General features: G+C 36.2%; 2 protein-coding genes across 4 annotated transcripts; one reads left to right on the forward strand and one right to left on the reverse strand.

Annotated features, from left to right (window-relative positions):
• The first annotated feature begins 1,009 nt into the window (after positions 1–1,009).
• LOC132181117 (EEIG1/EHBP1 protein amino-terminal domain protein) lies at positions 1,010–9,874 on the forward strand. 3 transcript variants are annotated; one of them, XM_088516599.1, is made up of 10 exons: positions 1,010–1,145; positions 1,649–2,435; positions 3,115–4,364; positions 4,784–5,072; positions 5,208–5,432; positions 6,050–6,223; positions 6,765–6,959; positions 7,056–7,169; positions 7,381–7,733; positions 9,510–9,874. In XM_088516599.1, exons 2-9 carry the CDS (start codon positions 1,722–1,724, stop codon positions 7,714–7,716), a joined length of 3,297 nt encoding a protein of 1,098 aa, XP_088372725.1. In that variant the 5' UTR covers positions 1,010–1,145; positions 1,649–1,721; the 3' UTR covers positions 7,717–7,733; positions 9,510–9,874. The 3 variants fall into 3 exon arrangements, with proteins under 3 accessions (XP_088372725.1, XP_088372726.1, XP_059450176.2); XM_088516600.1 differs by lacking the exon at positions 9,510–9,874 and adding an exon at positions 7,816–7,974; XM_059594193.2 differs by lacking the exon at positions 9,510–9,874 and having other exon boundaries at positions 7,381–7,974.
• A 2,237-nt stretch (positions 9,875–12,111) lies between these two features.
• On the reverse strand, positions 12,112–14,163 carry LOC132181303 (P-loop containing nucleoside triphosphate hydrolases superfamily protein). The gene is made up of 4 exons (XM_059594466.2): positions 13,776–14,163; positions 13,507–13,647; positions 12,712–12,945; positions 12,112–12,545 (listed from the first exon to the last, which is right to left on the reverse strand). The coding sequence occupies exons 1-4, from the start codon at positions 14,103–14,105 to the stop codon at positions 12,393–12,395; spliced, it is 858 nt and encodes a 285-aa protein (XP_059450449.2). The 5' UTR covers positions 14,106–14,163; the 3' UTR covers positions 12,112–12,392.
• Between the last annotated feature and the right edge of the window lie 3,620 nt (positions 14,164–17,783).

Below are 17,783 nucleotides of genomic sequence, written 5' to 3' on the forward strand. Positions count from 1 at the left end.
GACATGCTCAAGGGACGCATGCAAAATTTACCATGTTTGTTAATACTTTTGTTTGTTGGCTTTGTTTTATGATCTCGAGTTAAAAGACATTAACAAATAACTTAAAAGATAAAAACACTAAACCAAACACAAAAAAGGTTTTCGCCTGTATATTACATTGGAGATTCAGAACACTTTTTTCAAACAAAAAATAAAAAATACTTCCCCAAAACAAATTAACAAACATACCTGTCTCAACTATGTTTGTTAAAATTTTTGTTTTATGTTCTTAAAACAAAAATATTTATAAACAACTCAAAACTATATTTACATTTATATTACTTTAAATAACATTTTCAAATAAAAAACAAAAAGCATCCCTCAAAACACATTAACAAACATTTGGTATTCTTTTAAGAGTAATGCTACTCTCACCACTAATTTATAATACTAATTTTATACTAGTTAACGTGACATAGTTTTAGCCATTTATAACAAACCACGTCAATCAGAACGAAATTTTTGTGATGAATAAGTGTGCAGATAAACATTATTCTCCTTTTAATATAATTTTTTTTCTTCCCAATTTACAAAATCCTCGTCATAGCCTTGCTTGTCAAAGAAAAATCACTTTTTAGGCTTATAGCTTTTTGTGTTATTATTTCTTGTGTGTTGAAAGAAAGAGGCCCATTGGGTTTGGTAAGAGCACCAACTGAGTGGTTTGATTCTCAGTTGATCAACAACCGACGGTTACCGGGACAGTGGTTTTCACGACCCGAAATCGCGCGTGCGAAAAATCCTCGACTCGCCCTCACTAGCTTTTTCTTTTCTATATAACTTGATCAAGTGAAAAGCATTTCCGCCGAGGCATCTCCATCATCCAACGTCACAAAGGACATCGTCCAACCATTCCACGACGCCGTTTTAACTTGTCGGCATCAACCATTACTCTGCCAGACTCAGGAGCTCTCACTTTTTTTTAACCGTATTTTTGCTTTCTATTTTTGTAATAATCAAAAGGCATTCTCGATTCTCTTCACTCACAGCTCCTGTGCCTCTCAGAATCTCTCTCTCTCTCAATCAACAATGCTGAACCATACGATACAAAACGAGTCGTTTTCTCTCTTACGCACACTTCTCCGATTTTTCGGCTACTAGCTTTACTGGTAACTTTTCTCAGTCATGGTGAAATGGTGTGAGCTACTTTGAGCTTAAAATTCAATTAATTTTGGTTGATTTATTATCTGGATCTGATGCTTGTAAAGCAATTCCAGAAAATTGTTCAGTGGCTGATCATTTTGCTCTGGCTCCAATGCTGTTATTGCTACGCTTTGTGCTTAAGAATTTGTGATTTTTGAGCTCATTTTTGTTTAATTTGTGTTTCGTTTTACTGAGCTGAAAGTTTATAAGACATTTTCTTTTTTGTTTTTGATTTAGCTTCTATGTTCAGCTTCTTCATTTTGAAGTTCATTGTATCAAAATCTTTACAATTACGTGGCTTAGAATCAAAAGCAACAATGGGTTTTTGTTTTTTAGTAGTTAAGCAATTGGAAGAACAACTCGTGAAGAGAGCTTGTTTTTATTCATATTCTGCTATTTATGTGTAGAATGCAGTGTTTTTAGTTTCTAACGCTACTGAGTAAAATACTTCTGGGTTTCTTTGTTTTAGGTGCTTGTGACTATACATAGCTAATCCCATCGGAGTGGAACTATAGCTAGGCATTAGTCCACTTTCTGCAAGCATGGTTCTAGGATTGAGAGCAAAGAACAGGCAAGGTTCCTCGGTCCAAATCAATTATTTAATCCATGTTCAGGAGATTAAGCCTTGGCCCCCATCACAGTCGCTTAGATCCCTCCGTTCTGTGTTGATTCAATGGGAAAATGGCGAACGAAATTCTGGGTCTACCAACCTTGTCGTACCGTCACTTGGGTCGGTTGTTGGTGAGGGAAAGATTGAGTTCAATGAGTCTTTTAGGCTACCGGTGACTTTGTTGAGGGACATGTCTGTCAAAGGCGGGGATGCAGATGTATTCCAGAAGAATTGCTTAGAGTTTAACTTGTATGAGACTAGGAGGGACAAGACTGTGAAGGGCCAGGTGTTGGCGAGTTCCATCATAGATTTGGCAGATTATGGTGTTGTGAAAGAGGCCTTAAGCATTAGTGCTCCAATGAACTGCAAGAGGAGCTATGGGAACACGAATCAACCGGTTTTGTTTATCAAAATTCAGCCTGTTAATAAAGGTCGCAATAGTTCCTCATTGAGGGACAACCAACGAAAAGGGGAGTTGCTGGATGATAATGGTGGTGGATCTGTTTCTGCCTTGATGAATGAAGAGTGTGCTGAGGAAGCTGAGGTTGCATCTTTAACTGATGATGATGTTTCATCTCACTCATCTCAGACAGTTTCTTCTACTGCTCCTCACTCTAACGGGGCTTTACCTCCCCAACATGAAGAGGTATTCTTTGCTTATTTTCTTCTGTTCTCTTTTGATTGCTAGTTGCCGGTTTTGATTCTACTATGAGTAAATCAATGTGTCTGTATCTACATTCTTCTATTGCTGGAGAGATTCATATTCTCTTGCCTTGGACGTAGATATTATGTATAATCTGCTATATATTAGATAGGCGCTTTGAACATGCCTTTGGGTAAAGGTGTTCTGTTACTAGAGAGATTCATATTCTTTAGCCTTATACGTAGATGGCATGTATAATCTGCAATATGTTAGATGGGTGGTTTGAACATGCGTTTAGGAAAAAGGAGAGACACACACACAGACAGAGCATCTGATTTTTAAATTGTTTGATGCATTATTAGTTAGATAGAATTATGGCACAAGGTTTAGGAAAAATGCATAGGACAAACTCAGTAATTTCCCTCTGTTACACCGCTTATATCGGTGGGTCAAACATGAAGAACAAACAATGTGTATAGATCAGTATTTTGTTTCTAATTTAATGCTTTTACACATCTGCCTGTAGATCACCATCCTGTTGGTCAAGGGCTTGATACTATGGTCAGCATCATAGGTGAAACTACATATTTATCTACACATATATATACACACGCATACTATTTTTTTGGTGATAAATACTAATGATGTGGTATGTAATATAATGATTGGCATTGAATTCCAGAACGGACCAGACATGGTGACTCTTAGCATTAGAGGGGGTAACAAGGAACATGCCTTAGCTTTGAAACCGAAGCTTGAAAAACCAAATACGATGCCACATATTGGATCACATGAGAATCTAAAGAGAAGCTCATCTTGCTCATCATCGATAGACTTGTCCTCTGATCTGGGAAGCCCAGTAAATGGTCCTACTTCTACATTGAACTTTCCTAACTCTAGTTCAATGTCAACCTTACAAAATACTGCTCCCCATGGTGTTCACTCTTCCTCCTCATCCTTGGCGTTTGAAAATCCAGAGGAAGATTCTGATGACAGCATTAGAAGCAATGATCATGGACATGTGCCTCAGGAAGTTCATGAAAAGGTAACTAATAGCACAGCTGCAGTTTCAGGTGATGGTCAGCAGAACATCAAGGAAATATCCAACAGTCTTGTAGCATCCCCAGACAATAACTCCAGGGTGGTTGAGGAGCTGGACTCCACTAAGTCCAGTGGTTCTCAAGTTAACGGAAAAAATTATGGGAAAGGTTGGGAAATTGGCAGGGATGACCAGGAGGAGTCTGAAACCAGTGAAGATATCTATGATAGTTCTATGGAAGACCAAGATGGAAAGGAACCACAAGAAAAGGGGGATGAAAGACAAAACTTGGATGAGAAAAAGCATTCTACAGAAGATAAACCATTCGGTATCCTAGATTCTACCAGAGTGCAAGCATCTTTGGAAGGTGATACATTTTCTTTAAGCAGGGGAAATCTTGGAATGAAGAGCAATATCCTTAAAAGTGACAGATTAAAGAATGTGAAGTCTGTTAGGTCATCAACAGATTTAGCTAGGGTCACCAATGGATCACTCAGTGGTAATCAGCAAACAGAAATAAAGGAAGTTAGTGTCCTGGGAGATGCACAGTATGTTGCCCGAAACCTCAGAAGTAGTGAAAGAAAAGAAGCTAAAATTTATCCAAAGGATACCAGAAGTGCCCTTTTAGACAGCAAAGTCCAGCACTTGGAAAACAGAATAAAGATGCTTGAGGGAGAGTTGAGAGAAGCTGCTGCTGTTGAGGCTGCACTTTATTCAGTAGTTGCTGAGCATGGAAGTTCCATGAGTAAGGTCCATGCTCCAGCTCGGCGCCTTTCAAGGATGTATCTTCATGCTTGTAGAGAAGGTTCTCTATCAAGGAGGGCATCTGCAGCTAGAAGTGCCGTTTCAGGACTAGTTTTGGTAGCAAAAGCATGTGGAAATGACGTTCCAAGGTATACATAAACCACATTATTTTCAGTTTTTTTTTTTTTTTTTTTTTTTGTAACAATTTTCAGATTTTTTTTAATGGTTAGCTGATTAAAGATACATGAACTACCTATTTTATGAAGAGAACTAGTTCATTGCGAGCTTCTTGATAAACCCTATACTTTAGGGGTGGGAACCTGCCATAGATGGTCTTATCCAAGAGATCTAAATTGAAGCTGATTTAAAGCATTGTACTATAGATGCAGTAAAAATATACTAGTAGCAAGCAAAAGATGACAAAGCAGAAGAGTCAGATATTTGCTTGAGAGACTCAACTTGTGCACACATCTTCTGCATGAAATTTGATTTTATCTATTATGCGTTGAAGTAAGTTTTGTGTAGTTTTTGTACGAACTCATTTTCTTTTCCTATTCTCTGATTACAGATTGACGTTTTGGCTGTCAAATTCTGTTGTCTTGAGAACAATTATAAGCCAAGCCAACCGGGACCTGGAGCTACCACTCTCTGCTGAAAATTGTATAGAAAGGAATGGTGGGGGAAAGGTAAATAACAAGGTATCAACTTCATTAAAATGGAAAGCGTCTTCTCCTGGCAGAAAAGAAGCATTGTATGGAGGTTTCGGCAACTGGGAGGACACACATATGTTTACATCTGCATTAGAAAAAATAGAAGGTTGGATCTTCTCCCGCATTGTTGAGTCTATCTGGTGGCAGGTCACTCCTCAATTCTTTTTCTTCCTTGTCTTCAATTTTTGAATTTCCCTGGAAGTGTTTTATAGCAAAACTAGGTTATAGTGTATCAACTTTCATGGTTGTCTGACTGGATTTAGTTTACTGTTTTATTTCCAGACTCTGACTCCACATATGCAGTCTGCTGCTACAACAGCATTTAACAAAAGTATGGGTTCCAGCTTAAGGAAAAACTATGGAAGGTCATCTAGTTCTGGTGATCAAGAACAAGGGAGTGTTTCGTTAGACCTTTGGAAGAAGGCTTTCAGGGACGCAGGTGAAAGACTTTGTCCAGTCCGAGCTGGAGGGCATGAGTGTGGCTGCTTGCCTATGCTGGCTAGATTGGTAAATCTTTACACTTGATAAAGAAACCGACACGCTATAATTTTGTAAATTTTATATGAAACATTTTTTTTTTTTTAAATGAAAATATCAGTGTAAACAAAGGTAACTGAGTGTTTCACTTTTCAATAGATGCTGATGTTATAAATCCCTGTGCAGCGAATTTGAATTAATTAGATATCAGTGAACAGAAAATGGCCATCAAAGTAACAATGGTAACTGCTATTTGCTCGGTCTTAAATTTGTCTTCCTTATATTGCAAATAAAGTCATTTGATGAGATTGCAAGATATCCGTGTTTAAGGTTCCTAATGCACATAAGCAACCTGAATTAATTATGTATGAACTACTTTTAAGTGCATTTCCCACCTCTCTCTAGCACAGCTTGGTATACTGCTGCACATTAATGACAAGTTTTGGTCTATAGATTAAATGACATCTTTTAGTGATTCTGAAATATTCCTTATATTGTACAGCCAAAATAAAGAAATAAAAGGTCAATACATTGATCTGTCTCTTTGAATTTCTGATTGTGTTTTCCTTGAAAAAAAATAAATTTTTTTTTCCTCTTTTCTTTCTCTTTTAAAAAATCTGACATTACAATGCATCTTTATGGTCCAGATAATGGAGCAATGCTTGGCTAGATTAGATGTGGCTATGTTCAATGCTATTCTTCGTGAATCTGCTGATGAGATCCCTACAGATCCTGTATCTGACCCCATCAGTGATTCGAAGGTCCTTCCAATTCCAGCTGGGAAATCAAGCTTTGGGGCTGGTGCACAACTGAAAAATGCGGTAAACCTTGCAAATTGCACTTTATGAGGCTAGTGTAGAGCAGATCATTTCTCATAATGATAGATGTTCTTGATCCTCTCAATTAAGTCTGCCAAGTTACTACTATTTCCTGGAATTGTAGGATCACCTTTCATGGTTTTTCTCTTTTAGTATATTGATTTAAAGGTGTTAATCTATATTTTGAAAATGTGCTACATCCGGCTGGGCCGGGCTGGCCTTTTAAATGGTTAATGCCAATCGAAAGATGAAGTTTTTTAGGCACGCCATTTACCATGCATTGCGTGTTTTTTTCTAGGAGGGTATAGTTCTGGATCATTTCTGATTCTTTCTAATATTGATCAATATCATACAAAATCAGATGGTTATTTGCAGTTTGAGATGCATGAAAATGGGATTTTGATTATATTGAACCTGCAGTATTCCTTAATAATGTCTGATATCTTAAAATAAACCCTAAATTCTTGTTGAATTGGGCAATGTGAAGTTTTCTAATGCTACATTCTAAGCGAATATAGTTCTGGTTGTGTTTTGTGCATATCAGATTGGAAACTGGTCTAGATGGCTGACTGACTTATTTGATATGGACGATGATGACCCACTTGACGATGCAAGTAACCATGAAGACAGTGTCGAGAGAGATGATACATCATTCAAGTCTTTCCATCTCCTTAATGCATTGAGTGATCTCATGATGCTTCCAAAGGACATGCTTTTGAGTAAATCCATCAGGAAAGAGGTTCAATGCTGGAACTTAAACCATACATTTAGTATCTGGTCTTCATGGTAGATATTTGTAGTTGTTATTTATGGTTTTTTACTTCCATTTTTGAAGGTTTGCCCTGCATTTGGTGCACCATTGATCAAGAGGATTCTCGACAATTTTGTTCCAGATGAGTTTTGTCCGGACCCAATTCCAGATGTTGTGCTTGAAGCGCTGAACTTGGAGGTCAATCAATTGAATCTACATTTCTTTTTTAGCCCCTTGTGTGTTGATAATGAGAATAATTAATGCATGCTTGCTAGTTTTATCTTGGGAAATAGGTCTGGCAGAGTCTGGACCAAAAATCTCTACCATGGTGTTATCCTGCATTCTTGCATTACTATTGCGTACAAGAATTAGCCTGATGAGCCTATAATCTTGCTATTGCTTTATGTAGGATCTTGAGAGTGGGGAGGAGTCCCTGACGAACTTCCCATGCACTGCAGCTCCCATAGTCTATTCACCACCTTTGGCAGCTTCAGTTGCAAATATTATTGGAGAGGGTGGAAGCCAACCTAATCTGAGAAGAAGTGGGTCCTCAGTACTTGGGAAATCATTCACCAGTGATGATGAGCTTGATGAATTGAATTCGCCCTTGGCTTCGATATTTATGGACAGTTCTCGTTCTTCAGCAGTTCCAACGAAGCCCAGCTGGATATCAAAGGAAAAAGGCAATCAAAATGCTGTGAGATATGAACTCCTTCGCAATGTATGGATGAATAGCGTGGAGTAGCTCAATATATATCTCAGGTATATATGTACAATGTGTCTTTTTTTTTTTTTTTTTTTTTAAATGTGGAGTTCTAAATTTGTACTCCGGTTTTGGTTTCAGTCTTCTTGGTGTCTCTGTACAAAAAAAGGCAATTATAGACTTATAGTAGAACAACTCAAACTTTTAAACTGTAGGAGTGTAGCATTGATATCAGTGATTGCATCTCATAAGGTATTGGGTATGGGTAAATACATCATTCCGTTATTGTTTCTCTTTTTCTTTTGCTGGAAGAAAAATGCTTTTGAATATGGGCTTTGCTGGGTATCGGATTTGCTTCCCTCTCTTCTTAAGGGGAAGGGGGAAAAGGACAAAAGGAGTGTTTTTAAGTCGGATTAGAGTACTGGATGTGTTTGTGTTTGGAGTTTTTGAGTTGTTAATATATTTGTAGATCACAAAACAAAAGACATAAAATATAGACACAAACAAACATGGCCGATGTTTCCAAGACAAACAAACTCATGAAGAACAGAAATTGAAGCATAGAAGAGTTCCCTTATGCCAACCCGAATAAATCCTGCTTGAGTTTCCTGTTTAAATGAAAACAAAATAAGTGTCATGTGAAATTATGTTGACACTTGTTAATGCGACGAAGAATCGCATCTTTAGCTTCAAAACCTCGCCTTAATTGAATTTTCTCAAGCTTTGCAACTGCTAATGTTATATGCAAGTTTTTTTTTATCCCCTTTTATTCCCCTCAAAGTGATGTGGCATTGGATTTGGGAAGAAAGTTAAAAACTTGGAGAAAAATTTGAAACATGGCACATTTCAAATTTAATATTTTGGGTTAAAGGCATAAGTGGTAATTGTGGCTTTAAAAGTGGCAAAATTAATACTTCCTCATATACTGTCTAAAAATCTAATTGAATATTTTCCGTGTGTAAAAAGTCATATAAGACCAATAGAATATTGCCACGTGTACAAAATACCGCATCGTTTTGACACCTGACAAAAGAAATTTTCATTCTAGCCATATTTTCTTTAACACGTGAAAATATTATTTTTTAATAATATGAATGAAATACATACTTTGGGAATTATGCATGTTTAAAATGTGTTTTTTTTTTAGTTGAAAAGTGTTTTAATGTGTTATAAATATAAAAATAAAAAAGTAAAAATGAAAGATAAAACAGTTACAATTTATAAACAAGCCCGCACAAATCTGAGTCAGCGTAAAAGAAGAAAGAAGTCGGCGTATTTTTCAACTTCCAAAGGTCTTTGTGGTCGTATTTGGTACAACAACTTCCAAAGCTGCTGTGATAAAGGTCTTTCAAAGATGTCAAGAATGAGGCGTGGGATAGCGCAAACCTCATCTTTTTAAGCACAAACTCCTCAGCCTCTCAACTCCCAAAGGAGATCTTTGTCGATCGACGTATTTGTCATAGTAAATGTAGCAACTTCTCTGACTCTGCATGTTCTCGATAAGAACAGCGCTCTCCTTTCTCTCTCTTGTTTGTGTCGGAGAGATGGATGCTTCCTTTCTCTTTGCACATTTCAGTTTTTCTCTTGTAATTTTTTTTTGGTAGTTTTCCTGCCAAATCAGCAGCTCGACTCCACCTCCGATCTCCTCCATCACAGCCTGTCCCCATTTGATTAGAAAGAAACCGTCTTGGTCGTTGTTTTTTTCCTTCATTTATTGGAATAATACAAGGGAGAAGAACTAAAACACACACAGTATGAGCAGCCATCTTCGCATTAGAGTTCTTGTAGCTAGAGTTTGGATTTCTTTGATGGGTTTATATCAACTTTTCTTGCAGGATGTTCAACGCAAGCTGGAAACTTTAGGAACCAAAAACCAAATTCTAAGATCAGTGGTGGAGCCGGTAAATACTTCGGATCACTTTCTACGCTATACTCCTAAACTGCCTCGTTAATAATGCCAAGGACATGGAGATTCTATGCAACAATCAGATATTTGATAACTCCTTGATTCCTGAGGATGCGGCCAAGCTCTTACAGAAGCTTTACCATGACACTTGTGTGGAGCTACTGCTACACAAAGCAAGTGAATAGTTTTTGCCGATGCAGGTGGCCTAGATGGCGTGGAGTGCTTGCACGCAATTATTTCAACACTCCAAGGATTGCTCTTTCAACGTTGGCCGCTGTTATCCTATTGATCTTGACCTTGTTACAAACTGTTTAAAGCATGTGCTATTACCAAATTAAGGAATAATGATAGTTTTTTTTTTTTGCGTGGCTTCGCCCTTGGAGTGGTCCGCCACCCCCACGGGCCAGATCTTAAAAAAATAAAAATAAAAATAAAATAAAATAATTTGGCCCTTGCCAACCACCCCTAAGTGCCAGATAAAAAAAAAAAAAAAAAAATCGTTTGGGCCCTTGGAGGTGACAGGTCTGGGGTGGCCCAAGCCATCCCACGACCCTTGGGAGTGGTCCGGCCACCATTAAAGGCCAAACAATATATATATATATATATATTAGTTTGGGTTTAGGGGATGGCCGGCTATTGGGGCGGTCCGGCCACCCCCTATGGCCAAGATGGGGTGGCCAATCACTCCTTATTTTTTTATTAATTTATTACTTATTTTTTTTAATCTAATATATATATATATATTTTGTAGTGGGACATGTATCCTATTTGTGGCTATAGGATTTCTAAGAAGAAATTTCAACCATGAACTGAATATTTTCCAGTCCATATCCTATTCCAACTTATAAGTGGTACAACGCCACTTAAATTAGCATGTGTTCTTAAAGCATGCGGTTCTCACATTTAAGTCATGTTATTAAAGCATTAGTAATTTTCATTGAATTGACTCCACAATTGAAATTTGGTAAGAGAAACCCTAAGCCTTGTGAAACCCTAAGCCTCCCTCCAGAGCGCCGCCGCCTCAGGGGAGGAGGGATGCCCGTTGCCTGCATCTCTCCTCCCTTCCTTGCTTCCCGTTTTTGTTTTAGGTTTGTTTCTGTCTTTGGTGTTTTCTGTTCTGTTGTGCTTGTGTTCTCTCTCGGTGGGTACTGCTTTTGGGAGTTTTCACTTAAACTCTCTCCCTCCCTATTTGTTTGTGTGTCCCGCCGATCTCCTCTGCGCTCGCTTCGCTGCTCACCGCTCGCTGTCGAGTCTTTTCATACGCCCTTTCCGCGCCAAGCCTTTTGTGCCACCTTCCGCGATGATTTCCGGCCAGCTCGCGATCGGCCTCCTCTGGTTGCCTTGATCCCCTTTGAGTGTTTTTCGCATTTATTTCCCTGTTTTGTTGTTTTTCTGTTTTGTATTTCCTTTGAGTTTCCCTGTATTTGGTTTTATTTGCTGTAATTTATTTTTCTGCATTAGTTTTATTGTTCCCTTTGTTTTCCTGTATGATTTTATTTATGCTTGTAATAAGGCTTTCTCCTCCTGCTTTGTTGACCTTTGGGTCGTGGATATGAAATTTATCCTGGCTTTCGAGTCGAAGAGGATGAGTATCGACTTGTGGGTTTTGCTCTCAAGGCCGATGAATAAGTATCGGCTTGGGGGTTTTGCTCTCAAGGCCGAGGAATAAGCGCTACCTATGCATTAGATGATGTCTGTTTGATGCAGATCTGAGCTTTCAACTTGATATTTCATCATAGGTTAGCAAATGCTTGATTTGGTCTGTTGTTGATGACTGTATTTTTAGCTTTGGCTATGATTTACTTCAGAACTTTTTGCTCTGTTTGTAAGAGCTTTAAGCTTGCAACTTTTATCAATGAATGAGTATGATATGTTTCAAAAAAAAAAAAAAAAAAAAACCATTAGTAGCAATTTCCTTTAATTTTTCCTTCAACTTAGAAAACCAAGTTACTTTTGAAAACTTTACAATAGATTTAATTATCCCTTCACTATACAATATAAATATTCTTCAAATTAAATGTTAGGAAAAAGTGATAAGAAAGAAAAAAAAAAACTATTTAAATATTCTTTCAAATAAATGTTACATGAAAATTAGAGGAAAGAGAAAACGTTTTTATATTACAATAATGTTAAGGAAAGTGTTTTCTTGGTTTAGGGAACACTAAGAGAGTTTAGTTTTTTCAAGAATTTTTCCTACATTTAAGAAAGGAAATGATATTTAATAAATCTGCTATTAGTGCTCTTATGGGGCAAGTTTAGCATATATAGTAAGTACATTACAGACGCGACCGTCAAGAACTATGACTTTCTTAGATACAGACCAACGCATATTATCTCTATGAGTAGCATCTGTTAATCTTTATGCCAACAAATTCAACCTTTCCTTTTATTTATAAGAGGTAAACATAGGGAAAGAACAAGGGAAACAAAGAAACCAAACTTGTGCAATGAATCGAAATGAAAAAACGATACATCAAAATGAAAATCTAAAGCAAATAATTAAAGGCAAATTGTTAGTATTAAGCAAGGAATGAAAAAAAGACATTTTTAATTTGTATAGTATAATGGTCATACAGGCTAGTGTTTTTCTCTGCTTCTCATCTCACACCAGAACTAGATCACACACATACAAAGTACAAACATTGCAGGGAACTTGGCAAAATAAGAAACAAAAACGCCAAAATTTTAAAACTAAGTGGAATATTATTCCGCATCCAAAAGCTCTAATACTCACTGTGGTTCTCACACTCATATTTACTAGTATACCAAAATGAAAATAATATGGCAGTCAAAAGACCTGGCAAAAACCCGATCACGCCGTCAGCTTCTGTGAAGAACTCACAGCATTTATATGCTGGAGGTGCAATGCAGCCAACAGCCCCTGCCAGGTTTCTCCTGGTGCACTTGCCACATGAAAATCAAGAAGTTTCTGCTGTTTCCTATAGTAATCTTCCAATGGCTTACTCTGAATGAAAAAAGAAAAAAAAAAAAAAACACTATCTAATTAGAGGCCATCAACATCTTCCACTTTCTTTCTACCAGATGTGAAATAGAGATTCACAGATGGAGCCAACTGAAAATTGTAAAACTGATTTGCAAAAATTATGATTTAGAAGAGTGCTGGGTGGTACCTGCTCTGAACAAATATGAAACTTTTCCTTCCAGGGGCCTCCTATATCAGCAGGAGAGGTCTTTAGTTCTTTGTTCTGAAACATCAGATTTAGATTACACCCGGCATTGCTCATGCTAAGATATTCGCGGCAAGGGGAAAAGTTTCCAGCTCCTAGATTATTTTTCAGCAAGTGGTCTTCTGTGCATTTGAAATTCACGACTAAATCGATATCAGCAACTTGGTCAAGAATCTCCTGTTAAAAAACAGGCCAGCATTCAACAAATTCATAAGCGATCAAGCATTTGAAAATCAGATACATAGCTAATTACACATAATAGAACTATAAAAATGAATACAGCCTTTGTTATGTTAAAATATTAATTAACTGATTGAATTCACCATTTCCTATCAACTTAAGCATATGGGATGATTGGTGATATAATACAGAATTATAAAAGATGTCTTGAATTCGAAACTTGTCTTATTTCAATTAAATATTCCAAGTGTATGGTCTCACCTCTTAAGTGGAAATTTGAACGCACATACTAACTAATTAAATTCACTATTTCCTATCAATTTATGATTAATTTTGGGATAATTGGTGATTTATCATGTTATACATTCAAATGCATAAAGTTCACATGTATCCCAACACACACAACAATGCATACAATTCACAGGCATCTGGAACCACAGGCACACAAGCACAAGTGCATACAGTTCACACGTAGCTCGAATCAATGTAAACAACACAAACACAAAGACAGTGAAAAAGAAACGTAAATGCTGTAAGTAATTTGAAAATTGAACCTACAGCTTGCATCCTTGTTCGAGGAATCCCATCAAGAATAAACCCGGTTTCGCCTCTGCAGTATCCTTCTTCCAGCCTCCTTGACAACAGGGTAAAAATTATCTCCTCCGGAACAAGTTTCCCTTCATTCACTGCATTCGCAATCTGAATTCGTTGAAAAAAAAACAAAAACACAGAGACCATGAAAAATAGTAATGATTTCAAAACCACGCAATACAAAGTTCCAAAATCTCGTCAAATTTGTCTTCATACTGAAAAGAACGAAGAGTGACCTGCTTGTAGAGAGAGGAGCGAGGGTGGAGCTCTTGGCGGACGAGGCTGCCCATGGAAATGTGAGGGACTTCCAGAAGCTTCGAGAGCCGCTCGGCGTACACGCGTCGTTGGACTCCTCGGTGCCCTATCAGGACCCACTTGATACCTCTCCCTGGGACCGACCCTTCCGTCCCCACCACGCCGTGTTGCTGCAGCTGCTGCTCCTCCTCGTCGTAATAGTCGGAGTCGTACTGGAGCTGAGCCGCGGACGATCCGTACGATCGGATCGAGAGGCGCTGGAGACTTAGCAGCCGCGGCGCGAGAGGTCGCAGTCTGCTGAGCTCGGACATGGTGGCGGCGCGAAGGGTTTTGGAGACACACAGAAACAACGAAAGAGGGGTTTAGATGGAGAGAAATGTGAGGTTTTAGAGAGAGGAGGTGGGGATTTTGTGAAATTGCCATTCTCTTGCAGGTAAACTACGGTGATGCCACTGTCACTTGTGGGCTTTCTGACTGTTTAAGATTTATATAGAGGAGAGAAGTAGCCCATTGGACCACAATATATGTATTAGGCTCAAATTTGAGTGAAGATTTTGTTTCGTGACATGGTTATACTTGTACTCTTCCCGTTTATATCTATGGTGCACAGTACACTCTTCTTTTTCGACCAAAAAAACTCACACTCTTGAAAGGGCAACGTTGTATAACATATTTTTAATTTTTTATCACATAATTATTTCATAATCTTAAATGACAATTTCAACTAACCATCCTTTTTTTTTTTTTTTTTTTTTAACAATAACTTATCTATCTAAAGGTTGGTTAGAATTGATGTATTATCTCGACTTTTTTTAACAATAATTGATCTAAAAGTTGGTTAGAATTGTTATATCATCACTATGGGATAGTGTGTATTTTTTTAGATCAACCAAAAAAGTTGATTAAAATTTAAAAATGAAGAACTTGAAAGGGAGCCTTTCAACCGTTGATGTTTTGCGACAACCAAAAGTCACCACTAATAACTTCTTATAAATCATTGTAGTTGCTCCGTCGAGAAAGATTATCATAAATAATTTTTTGTTGTCCCTGATAATGTTTGCGATCATCGTGCCATCGCTAATGATAAGTAATCAACGATGACATAGGAGTCGTCGTCGATAACTTATTACCAGTGATGATGCACAATGTCGTCACTGGTAGTTTATTATACAAGATCTTTTCCATATAGAATGAAATGGATAGTGCTTTAAAACTTGGTACATCTGATAATGTACATAATTTTACATAATTTAAATGATGTGTTAACAATGATTTTATATTCACTGTTAAATGCACCAATTTTAAATTCGAACTATAAAATGGGTAATCTCCATTTCATATGAAATGCAAAATGATCCAATTCCAACTTCATGTATTATCGGCGCTATGTTGTTGGGAGGAACAAATAAGGTAAAATTCTAATTGATGCCTTTGACCTACTTATAAATAAAGCTTTTGTATTCTATCAATAAGAGGCATAAGTCAGAAAAATGCCTCTTTATGAAATTATTCTTTCAAAGTTTTTATTGTTGAGGTTCTTTAATTTACTTGAGCAAATTTTATTAATCGAAGTTCCGAAACTACATAGAAAAGGGCAATAAGAAGCATCACCATCTGTTTGTATAGAATACTCATCTTTAAAATTTTCATACATTGAATCTACCATATGTCTAAAAGTCCAAGCAAATAGGAGTTATTTTAAGATTAGAATAAATTAGAGATAATAAGTTATCATTATTGATAATATTGAGATTATGACTAGGATTTAAATATTAGAGATATCATTAAAAGTAGTCTATTCTTATTAATCTTTTATTTTCCCTATGCATTATATAATTGTCTATTTAAAAACACCATCAAGTTAATGAAAGATATGAAAAGAAAAAAAAAAAATTATAATTATTCAGCTTTTATAGTTGATTTGGGAGGTGTTTGGTTTTTCAAACTACCATAAATTTGTCCGTTATGTGATTAAGAAATCAAGCAACTTGCTGACTGCCGACTTTATTATATATGTTAACTAACTACGATTGCTTGTACGCTTTGATCTTGTGGACAGTGGACTCTACTATAAATCGAAAGAAATGGAATTAATAAATTAGAGGGAGAGAGTCAAATTCTTAAGGAAATTTTAGTTTTTAGAATTTCAGATTTTTTTTATTCAAAGGTCATTGTTCTGCCATGTATCCCACTACTAATAAAATAATAAAATAATAAATATTTATTAGTAATAAAATTTATTATTTTATTAGTAATGAAAGGTAATAGAACAATAACTATTAAACAAAAAATAAACCGCTTAAATTTAAAATTCCAAAATTTCAGTAGATTCTTACCCAATAGTCGGACAAAGCGTGAATGTACATATATAAATGGTAGCTGAAATGTCGAAACAAACCAGCGTAACCACAGACAACGAGAAAGATAATACTAGCTGGTCTCCTTCTCGATGCTGTAGAGAGCCTTCATTTTCTTCTATATTTTTTTATTTGGTAGACTTGGTCCTTGGAGTGGGTGAAGTCGCCGGGGCGGAATATATTCATATATGTAATAAACAAATGTTGGCTGTGTTAAGTTTGGCAATGGAATGGAAAAAGATAGTGGAACAGTATTGTAACAGATTTGATTGATATAAGAAAAAAAAAAGTAAGAATATTTTATATAAAAAAGTGAAAAAATTTATTTTATAGTAATTTTTTTATTTGAATAGTAATAAAAAGTTATTGATGTGATGTAAAAAGTAAGAATATTAAGGTTAATTTTGAGAATTTTTTTTTTGATTTTTGGGTCTAGTCCGGTCCGGCCCTTTGCCAAACATAGCCGTTATGGTTGTTATGGTAGTTTTGTTTTTTAATTTTATTTATTTATTTATTTTTTACATGTCCACACAGGAGGAGATGAAAATTCGAACTAATGACCTCTGCTTCATAAGACCTGGTCTCCAGTCGATTGAACTACTCATTGAGGATTGTTTTGGTAGTGTTTGTTAAACAATGCCAAACACCACCACATATCTCATTTTTCCAAAAAACAAAAAAAAATTAATATCAAAACATTCTTACTTTTTATATTACCTTATTTGCTTTTTATTACTATTTAAATAAAAAAATCACAACGGAACAAAATTTTTCACTTGTAAATATCAATTTTTTACTTTTCTATACCAATTATTATTATTATTTTTTAATTTTTTAATTTCAACAGTACCATGAAAAAGGCCTGGTTGTTTAACAAAAAAAACTGAAAAAAGACTTTGTGATTTTTAGTGTTCTTTATGCCTGCGTCTCATTTTTATGTAAAGCATCAAAGCATTAATTAATTCAAATTGGCAGCCAAAAAAGTTGTCTTTCTTCTTCTCCAGCAATTTGGAGCAACTAAAGGAAGTTTTTGTTTTCTGAAATTAGCGACAACTATCACCAACGACCCAATATTCGTTTCTAATAAGTAATAAGTATTAATTTGCGACGAACTTTTGAGTCATTGCTGAATATTTATTCGTCAATGACCAAGTTTTTTTTTAGTGATTAATTGTTGATCAATATTCCATCACATTTTTTTTTTTTAATAGAAAACTTCACTTACTCTCCTCCAACCATCAAGGGTTTAGCAATGTCGTTACCAAATTATCAAAAGTTCAAGAATGACACCAATTAAACACAACTCTAAAAAATGTTAAAAGACTTCAACTTAATTAAGCTAGCTAGGAGAGTATAAACTCAGCAATGGGCACCTGTTTTGTGTTATCATTCGGAGTCCGATTAATTAATTAGATGCTGAAATCTGTTTGTGTCTCCTTATTTGTTTTACTTGATTGAAAAAAACAAAAGATCTATGCTAATATTGTATGCGTTTTCAAAGGTAGAACGCGAACATCACTCCCCCACTCGAAAACAAATCGTAATTGCTTCAATCTAGATGCAAAGATTCGGATAATTAAACATATAATTGGACCAATAAAATGTATTACTCAAAGTTGACTTACTGTTTTA

Source organism: Corylus avellana, chromosome 5 (genome assembly GCF_965113065.1).
Source record: "Corylus avellana chromosome 5, dhCorAvel1.hap1.2, whole genome shotgun sequence".
Taxonomy (NCBI): domain Eukaryota; kingdom Viridiplantae; phylum Streptophyta; class Magnoliopsida; order Fagales; family Betulaceae; genus Corylus; species Corylus avellana.

Bases quoted from the DNA above. Each gene is read 5' to 3' on its own strand.
- LOC132181303 (XM_059594466.2), bottom strand. From the start codon at position 14,105: ATGTCCGAGCTCAGCAGACTGCGACCTCTCGCGCCGCGGCTGCTAAGT. The intron at 12,946-13,506 runs GTAGGTTCAATT...GTTTTTTAACAG, and splicing joins CTCGAACAAGGATGCAAGCT to GAGATTCTTGACCAAGTTGC. The intron at 12,546-12,711 runs GTACCACCCAGC...TTTTTCATTCAG, and splicing joins TTCATATTTGTTCAGAGCAG to AGTAAGCCATTGGAAGATTA.
- LOC132181117 (XM_088516599.1), top strand. From the start codon at position 1,722: ATGGTTCTAGGATTGAGAGCAAAGAACAGGCAAGGTTCCTCGGTCCAA. The intron at 4,365-4,783 runs GTATACATAAAC...CTCTGATTACAG, and splicing joins TGTGGAAATGACGTTCCAAG to ATTGACGTTTTGGCTGTCAA. The intron at 7,170-7,380 runs GTCAATCAATTG...TGCTTTATGTAG, and splicing joins TTGAAGCGCTGAACTTGGAG to GATCTTGAGAGTGGGGAGGA.